Here is an 8999-nt window from a genome sequence, read left to right on the forward strand (position 1 = left end):
GTGGCCTCTGAGTGCCTTGGCTCTCTCTCTCTCTCTCCCCCCCCCCCCCCCCCCCCCACCACCACCACATAGGTTTGCGGAGACCTTGGAGATGGCGGACGACATGGCCATCGATATCCCCCACATCTGGCTGTACCTGGCGGAATTGGTGACGCCGATGCTGAAGGAGGGAGGGATCTCTATGAGAGAACTTCTGACGTAAGCCGGGCTCTCTCTTTCACAGCTGATTTATTTATTATTTATTTACAGTATTTATATCCCGCCCTTCTTACGAAGGGGACTCAGGGTGGATTACAATGAACACATATATGGCAAACATTCAATGCCGACAGACAAACAACATACATTAGACCAGGGGTCCCCAAACTAAGGCCCCGGGGCCGGATGTGGCCCTCCAAGGTCATTTACCTGGCCCCCGCCCTCAGTTTTATAATACAGTAGAGTCTCACTTATCCAAGCTAAACGGGCCGGCAGAAGCTTGGATAAGCAAATATCTTGGATAATAAGGAGGGATTAAGGAAAAGCCTATTAAACATCAAATTAGGTTATGATTTTACAAGTTAAGCACCAAAACATCATGTTTTACAACAAATTTGACAGAAAAAGTAGTTCAATACGCAGTAATGTTATGTTGTAATTACTGTATTTACGAATTTAGCACCAAAATATCACAATATATTGAAAACATTGACTACAAAAATGCGTTGGATAATCCAGAGGCTTGGATAAGTGAGGCTTGGATTAGTGAGACTCTACTGTATAATATTTTATATCAGTTTTAATAATATAATATATTGTATATACATATAATATTGATAATAATCTTATTATTATCTTACAATATAATACTAATAGTAATACCATATAATAATATTAATTATATGGTATATATTACATATTATATAATAGTATAGTAGTATAGTTCAATATAGTAATATATAATGCTAATATTGTGTTATGCTAATAATATAATATATTATATGTACATACAGCTGCTCTGAGTCCCCTTCGGGGTGAGAAGGGTGGGATATAAATGTAGTAAATAAATGCAGTAAATAAATAATTAATTTTAGACCAAAGTTTGACATGACTTGAAGGCACACAACAACAACAACAACAACAACAATCCTAATTAACTTGACTATCTCATTGGCCAGTAGCAGGCCCACTTTTCATTGAAATCCTAATAAGTTTATGTTGGTTAAAATTGTTTTCATTTTTAAATATTGTATTCTTTCGTTGTTGTTGCTGCTGCTGCACTACAAATAAGACATGTGCAGTATGCATAGGAATTTGTTTGTATTTTTTTTCAAATGATAATTCGGCCCCTCAACAGTCTGAAGGATTGTGGACTGGCCCTCTGCTTAAAAAGTTTGGGCACCCCTTCATTAGACAGACACAGAGGCATTTAACATTTGTTTCCAGCTTCATGATTCCGGCCACAGGGGGAGCTGTTGCTTCACCGTCCACTAGTGGCTGTACTTCCTCATTCCTTTCCTCGTGTTTTGCTGGCAGTTTTTATGATGTTGTAAATTAGTTAAATTAGCCTCCCGCATAAAGCGTACCTAAATTTCCCTACTTGACAGATGCAATTGTCTTTCGGGGCTTATCACTGTCACAGTTCTTATCAAAGTTTACTGGGCAGATCAACTATTTCAGTTCTCATTAGCAACTTTTAATTACAATTCTGTAAGCAAGTAGTGAATCAATTAGTCATTGCAGGCCTTAATCTTTCAGAATGGTGTCTCCAAAACTTGGCTGTCATTCATTCATCTTTTAGACAATTTCATTCAAGCCATACCTCGTATTTAATCATGACATAGTCAGGGAGTCAGAAGAGGAGATGGATGCCTTTCATCTCTTGTCTGCCAACAAAACCGACCCTTTCCTTTCCCTTAGCCAGTCTACTTTTACAATCTCTCCGTTTTAATCCATGTTTATATTAGTTCTTGTTTTTTATTGACTAATGTTTAAATTTTTTTAATTGTGCATGTTTTTGTCTATTGCTGTGTTTTATACTGCTACTGTTTTTATTCGGGCTTGGCCCCACGTAAGCCGCCCTGAGTCCCCTTTGGGGAGATAGAGGCGGGGCATAAAAATAAAGTTGTTATTATTATTATTATTATTATTATTATTATTATTATTATTATTATTGCATTGCAGAGAATTTAGCAAACCCTTGCTTCCTGTGGGAAGAGCTGGCATCTTGCTTTCTGAAATATTGCACCTTCTATGCAAACAAATGGTAAGTGCATTTGGTAAGTGTATGCAAGAGAGATGGGCAGCCAGGGCACCTCTCTCTGTGAAACGTAGTTTGGAAGGGTGAGGCCGTTGTTTTGCCTTTCAGAGCCATAAGAAAGTGGCAGCCTTGTGGAGGGAGGCTGGCCTCAGCTGGAAAGACTTCTTACCCGAAGAGGAGGATGTCCACACCTTTCTCACGGAGCAGGTGAGTTAGGCTGCATTCTGGATGAAACGTAAGGATTTGTCTGAATGGAGGCCAGCTCGGCTTCCGTCTCCATTGGGAGGGCCAGGCTGCCCGTGTCTCTGGTTGGAAGGAGCTCCCGCCTCCCTTGGTTATGCTCAGCCCCCCCCCCCCCCCCCTCCGCCTTCTCTTGTAACGCTGCAGAAGTTGGACTTCACAGAGACGGACGGTTCCGGCTCTTCAGAAGCACTTTCCAAGAAAGACCTCTCCGACGAAGAGCTGAACAGGCAGCTGGAGAAGCTCATTGTGGAGGACAAGGCCAACGACGAGCAGATCTTTGACTGGGTAGAGGTACAAAAGGCCCTGCTGGTGGTGCTCCTGGGGGTCGCTCCCCACATTGGTTCGGGTTGGGGCATTTTGGGCTCTGCTTCCTGGGGAGGTGCAGCTGTTGCCTCCTGCTCTGACCCTGAGCCTGGCTGGGCTGACCGGCAAAGTGCTTTCTATGGCACTTCTGGTGTGACCCAAACCCACGGAAGAGGTGCTTTCTGGCCTGCTTTTTAGTGCTCACTTGTCCTCTTCGTTCCAGGCGAATCTAGACGAGAGCCAGATGAGTTCACCTACATTCCTTAGAGCTTTAATGACAGCGGTTTGTAAAGCGGCTATTATAGGTGAGACATTGAAACCCTTTAAGGGTTATGATGGTTTTACTGATATTGTTGATTTATTGTTGTAAATTTATGTGTTTTGATTTGTTTTTATATTGTGATGTTGGGCAAGGCCCCATGTGAGCCGCCCCGAGTCCCTACGGGGAGATGGGGCGGGATACAAGAATAAAATTATTATATTATTATTAAGGTGCGTGTGTGTCACCTTTGATATTTGGAAGGCACAGAGAAGGGGGTGAGGCTCTGTTCTTCCCTTGCTGCCGCCTCCTCCTCCCCTTCTCCTCCTCTTCTGCTTCCTAAGCCCATGTTCAGTTCTCCAGATAGATCTTTTAGCTGCCTTTCTGCTTATACAGCTTTGAAGTGAGGTTCATACTGCCTTCTTATCTTTATATGATGAGTAGCTCGGGTACTTGGTGTTGCTCGGGTTATTTCAAAAAGTCGATTTTTTAATTGTACAAAAATTCACAAGGTTGTGGGTGAACTACAGCTCACATCATGCCAGGTTAACCCAGGGAAACTCCATTTGTACTTGAAGTTTGTTATGTTGGGCAAGTTTGCTCTAGATCAGTGATGACCAACCTATGACACGCGTGTCAGCACTGACACGCCTAGCCATTTTTGCTGACACGCTGCTGCATGCAGATTGATTGGATGACTAATGTCTTTTGTGGCCAAATTTGGTTTGATTTGGTCCAGGGGTTTTGTTGTTTACTCCATGGGAATTATACACACTACATTTATTTTTATATATATATATATATATATTTTTTCATTCTATTACTATTCTATTATTATTGTCGTACAGTAGAGTCTCGCTTATCCAACATAAACGGGCCGGCAGAACGTTGGATAAGCAAATATGTTGGATAATAAGGAGAGATTAAAGAAAAGCCTATTAAACACCAAATTAGGTTATGATTTTATAAATTAAGCACCAAACCATCATGTTATACAACAAATTTGACAGAAAAAGTAGGAATGTTATGTTGTAATTACTCTATTTACGAATTTAGCACCAAAATATCACGATATATTAAAAACCTTGACTACAAAAATGTGTTGGATAATCCAGAATGTTGGATAAGCGAGTGTTTGATAAGTGAGACTACTGTATATTATTACATTATTACTATTATATTATTATTATTATATTATTCATGACTACATTGAAACTACAATACAGAGAAATCAGCGTGGAAGCTGCAAGAGGATAGTTGTACGTGGAAGTAATTGTAGTAAATAGTTTTTGATTTATTAAATACAGTTATACATTACAATTACATATTTTTGTTATTTAAACTATATATATTGTGAAATTATGTGTTTTTTTCTTGGACACACCACCCAAGTCATGCTAGGTTTTTTGGTGAATTTTGACACACCAAATGCAAAAGGTTGCCCATCATTGCTCTAGATGCATCATGGGTGGGGTTCAGTGTACTCTCTGGCTGTAGGGTAAACTACAGCTCACACTATGGTGAGTCAATCGCCTCATTTGGGGGGGGGGGGGTTCCTGTGTGCCAAGTTTGGTCCATCATTGGTCAGTTTCTTTGGTTGTGGGTGAACTACAACTCCCAGAACGGAAGGTTAGCGCCCCCCCCCCCCCCCCCCAAAAAAAAAAGTCCTCCAGGAATCAAATTTTGGCATATCAGGTCTGCGTGCCAAGTTTGGTCCATCGATGTTTGGGTTCACAGGGCTCTCTGGATGTAGGTGAACTACAGCTCCCCCAAATCAAGATGAATCCTCCCCCCAAAAAATCCAGTATTTTTTTTTTTCTGGTCATGGGACCTCCGTGTGCCAAGTTTGGTCCAGTTCCATCTTTGATGGAGTTCAGAGTGCTCTTTGATTGCATGTGAACCATAAATCCCAGTACCTACAACTCCAAAATGTCCAGGCCAATTTCCCTCAGAACCCACCAGTATTCAAATGTGGGCATATCGGGAATTCATGCCAAGTTTGGTCCAGATCCATCATTGTTTGGGTTCATAGTGTGCTGTGGATGTAGGTGAACCATAAATCCGTCCAAAGATCTCCAGTATTTTTTCTTGGTCGTGTGGGTTCTGTGTGGCAAGTTAGTTCCAGGTTCATTGGTGAGGTTCAGAGTGCTCTTTGATTGCTGGTGAACTATACATCCCAATCCCTGCAACTCCTATAAATCATGGTGAATCCTCCCCAAACCTCTCTAGTATGTTCAATTGCTGATCAGTTCCTTTGTTTGCTGTGTGCCATAGAGAAGAATAGGAAAGAGTTAAGGGAGAGTCTAATTTGATCAGATCTAATTTGCCAAATAGTCACTGTTGAATGTTTTTAGGTTGAATGTTTTTATGTTGAATGTTTTTTATATTGTGGAATGATATTTTAAATTGTAAGTCACTCGGAGCACTCTGGTGGAGAGCGACTAATTAAGAAATAAAGTGAAGTGAAGAGTCAGTGGGCAGGGCCATGCAAATTCCACACCCATGGAGAGAGTAAGGAACACTGGGGTGTCTGTGGTGGAGTAAACACAGAAAATCACTTGGGTGGTGGGCAGGATAATAATAATAATAATAATAATAATTTTATTCTTATACCCCGCCCCATCTCCCCGAAGGGACTCGGGGCGGCTTACATGGGGCCAAGCCCGAATAGAACAATAAAACAAGACAAGAAACCAATAAAACCAATAATCAAACCATAAAAACAAGTCATAAAAACCACATACAAGATAAAATGTTAAAATCATGGAAAAAGTTCAAAGAATCTAGGCCAAAGTGCTAAGAGTGCAAATAAATCATATCATCAAGGGAAGGAGGTTATTCAGCTGTAATGGCTATAAAGTGCTATTATAATACTGAGGAAGGCGTTCACTAAAATGGACAGCCGGTCAATGATACAGAGGTCAGTCACCAAAATGGATGGTGTTTGTGGAGGACACTGGCAGTGCTCTTGGACATGTTCATGCAGTGTCATTGGAGGGAGAGCCATTGGTGTCGGGGAGCCTGTGTAAGTGGACACCCCAGCCACACAGATATAAAAATATATATTCACTTTTATTACGTGTATAGGTGGTGATTATTATTATTATTATTCTCATTTTTAGTGGATAGTTCTAGCTTGCGTGTGGACACAGCTGTTATCAAGCAGAGAGTGCCGATCTTACTGAAGTACCTGGACTCGGACACAGAGAAGGAACTACAAGCACTTTACGCACTACAAGCATCCATAGTAAAACTTGACCAGCCTCCTAGTAAGTGTGCCACCGCTGCTGCTTTTGGGGCTTGAATCCAGTACGAATGAATGAATGAATGAATGAATGAATGAGTGAAGGGCTTGTGGGGGGAAAGGAACCTGACGCTCCCTCTTGGGTTGCATTTTTATCCCAGATCTGTCCTCTCGCTTGCCTTTCTCTGCCGCAGATTTGTTGCGGATGTTTTTTGACTGCCTCTATGACGAGGAGGTGATCTCGGAGGACGCCTTCTACAAGTGGGAAAGCAGCAAAGACCCGGCCGAACAGAACGGGAAAGGCGTCGCGCTCAAGTCGGTCACGGCCTTCTTCACGTGGCTAAGAGAAGCCGAGGAGGAGTCGGAGGATAATTAACAACCACAAAAAAAAACTGAATACAAAAAAAAAGAACTTAAGAAAAACAATTTAAGTATTTTTTTAAAAAAACCCAGTTTCATGTCTTCGCCAATCACAGTGCAGCAAGGCCAATTCTCGCGCGCAGAAATACACCCCCCGACATTTGCACGATTTGGGGGGGGGGGGGGGGAACCAACCCAAGAGAGAGAGAGAAAGAAAGAAAGAGAGGAGCAAACGCAAAGGCGATCATGGAGGACGAGGCGGAAACGGGAAGTTCCCACTTCGAACCAGAGGGCAGGAGCACGAAAACAAAACCCACGGCTGTTATTTATTGGAAAAACAAAATAATTTTCCATTTTAATCTTTTCTTTTTTTCTTACTTTTTTTAAAACAAGGACTCCTACTTTCACCCGTTAGCCACAGAAGCAGTGCAAACTTTTTAATTTATTCTTTTAAGAGAGCTGCAAATGCCAGTGTAATTTTTTTACAATTTGCAGTTTCTGTAACAAAATTGTATAATAGACAAAAGCAAAAAAAAAGCAGAGAAATAAATTTTCCTCCCGTTCAGATGCACTTCATTTTGGTTCAAAGTCATGCATTTTCAAAGGGGTTGAGGAACGAGCCAGGAGTCAAGGAGGTGGGCTTCTCTTTCACAAAACAAACCATCGGCCATCTGGTCTTTTCTGCCTGCCTCTCAGCTTGCTTCCCAATCAACAGGAAAAGAAGTGGAAAATGAAGGGAAATACATTTGCGTTTGAGAAAAAACGGCCGTGGACCAGACTTGCTTTGGAAACAACGCATTCATCACACACAAAACAAAACGGTGCTGCTGCCCTGGAAGCAGAAGAAAAATATGGACGGACGAACGAAAGAAAGAAAGAAAGAAAGAAGAAAAAAGTCCTAGTGATACTTTCAGAACCTTTAGAGCAAACTTTAAGGCTTGTAAATACATAGAACAAATATTTAAAAAAAGAAAGAAATTGACTCGATACTATTTCTTTTCACTTTCAAAAATTATAAAAAGAACAAAATAAAGACAAACCTTGCAAGTTTACCAGAGCGGGCGGTGGCTTTCTCTTTCGGGGGCATCGCGGCCCCCCAAAAGCAACGCATCAGGGGTCAGATCCCCCTGGGATTTGGGGGGGATGGGAGGCGGTTGTGTTGCCGCCTCCGTCGTCGCTCGGCCTCGGGGCCCGTCCTGGCTGGACAAAGAAAGGGGTCTCCTTGTGCAAGTCCAGGCAGGTGGGGGGCAGTGGGAGGGGGTCCTTGGGGCTTCCCTGTTGAATACAAGAAAGCTCGGGGCTTGGCTCTCTTGTCAAGTGGGGTGCAGGCCTCCTGCGTGGCTCACTGCCATGGCTTCCCTGCCGTGTCTCGGAAAAGAGTGCTTTCCGTGGGCAGAACCCATGTATCATGTCCTTGTTGTTGCCCTATGGGTCTCTAAGGTGAGGACTAAAGTACACAGAAATCTATACGAAGTGTAAAGATACAGTTGTCCTATTACTAACTAATATACAGAATAAAACAATGGTAACAGACAAATTATAATCCTTACAGGCGCATAGTAGTGATCGCAGTAGTGATTAGTACTAGTCACAATAGTGAGTTGAGTAGTGAGTAGTCGTGAGTCGTGAGTAGTCGTGGTTAGTAGTAGTTGTGATTAGTCATAGTGATCGTAGTCGTAATTACCTGATGTAAAAAGATTTGAAAAACCTAGTGTTCCTGGCTTGAAAGTTTAATGGTGTGGTCCTTACTTTGAGAGTAGTTGCTCTACTCCAGAATCTTCCTTTGTGTGGCTGCCACAAACTAGGCTGAATTAATTGGCAGAGACTTGATGGTTTATATCTTTTCAATGGCTTATATCTATTTGATGTGTGTTTTTAAGCAGAGGCGGATATAATCTAACACGGGCCTGGGCCTGGGCCAACTTGGGCCCTCCCTCCAGGGGTTTTGGACTACAACTCCCACAATTTCTAGCAGCCTACCGGCTGCTAGGAATTGTGGGAGTTGTAGTCCAAAACCCCTGGAGGGAGGGCCCAAGTTGGCCCAGGCCCGTGTTAGATTATATCCGCCTCTGCTTAAAAACACACCACGTCAAAATCTTACTAATGTTGTTGTTATGTGTGAGGAGGGATTTCCTACCTGAAAGTACTACGAGTCCCTCATTGGGAGGTTTAAAAACAGCACTTCCGGTTTTCCCTCAGGGTGGTTCAAAAAAAAAAGCCCGCCTCAGAAGTCGACTTCCGTTTCCCGCCAAGGGGAGGGCGACGGTTGGTCCTCGCGCCTGCGCACCAAGTCCCCCTCTGTTCCGGCGCATGCGCAACGGCCCCTCTCCCTACGCCTGACTGTTTTTGTT

General features: G+C 42.6%; 1 protein-coding gene across 10 annotated transcripts in view; it reads left to right on the forward strand.

Annotated features, from left to right (window-relative positions):
- Nucleotides 1–7700, forward strand: part of eif4g3 (eukaryotic translation initiation factor 4 gamma 3) — a 66737-nt gene extending 59037 nt beyond the window's left edge. For all 10 annotated transcript variants that reach the window (XM_062965732.1, XM_062965733.1, XM_062965735.1 and 7 more), the window contains 7 exons: nt 73–198; nt 2164–2245; nt 2348–2446; nt 2627–2773; nt 3009–3090; nt 6167–6313; nt 6483–7700. In XM_062965732.1, the coding sequence (XP_062821802.1) occupies nt 73–198; nt 2164–2245; nt 2348–2446; nt 2627–2773; nt 3009–3090; nt 6167–6313; nt 6483–6664 (865 nt within the window). In that variant the 3' untranslated portion in view covers nt 6665–7700. The remainder of the gene's footprint in view (nt 1–72; nt 199–2163; nt 2246–2347; nt 2447–2626; nt 2774–3008; nt 3091–6166; nt 6314–6482) is intronic.
- Nucleotides 7701–8999: the final 1299 nt, after the last annotated feature.

Source organism: Anolis carolinensis, unplaced genomic scaffold, assembly GCF_035594765.1.
Source record: "Anolis carolinensis isolate JA03-04 unplaced genomic scaffold, rAnoCar3.1.pri scaffold_15, whole genome shotgun sequence".
Classification (NCBI taxonomy): Eukaryota; Metazoa; Chordata; class Lepidosauria; order Squamata; family Dactyloidae; genus Anolis; species Anolis carolinensis.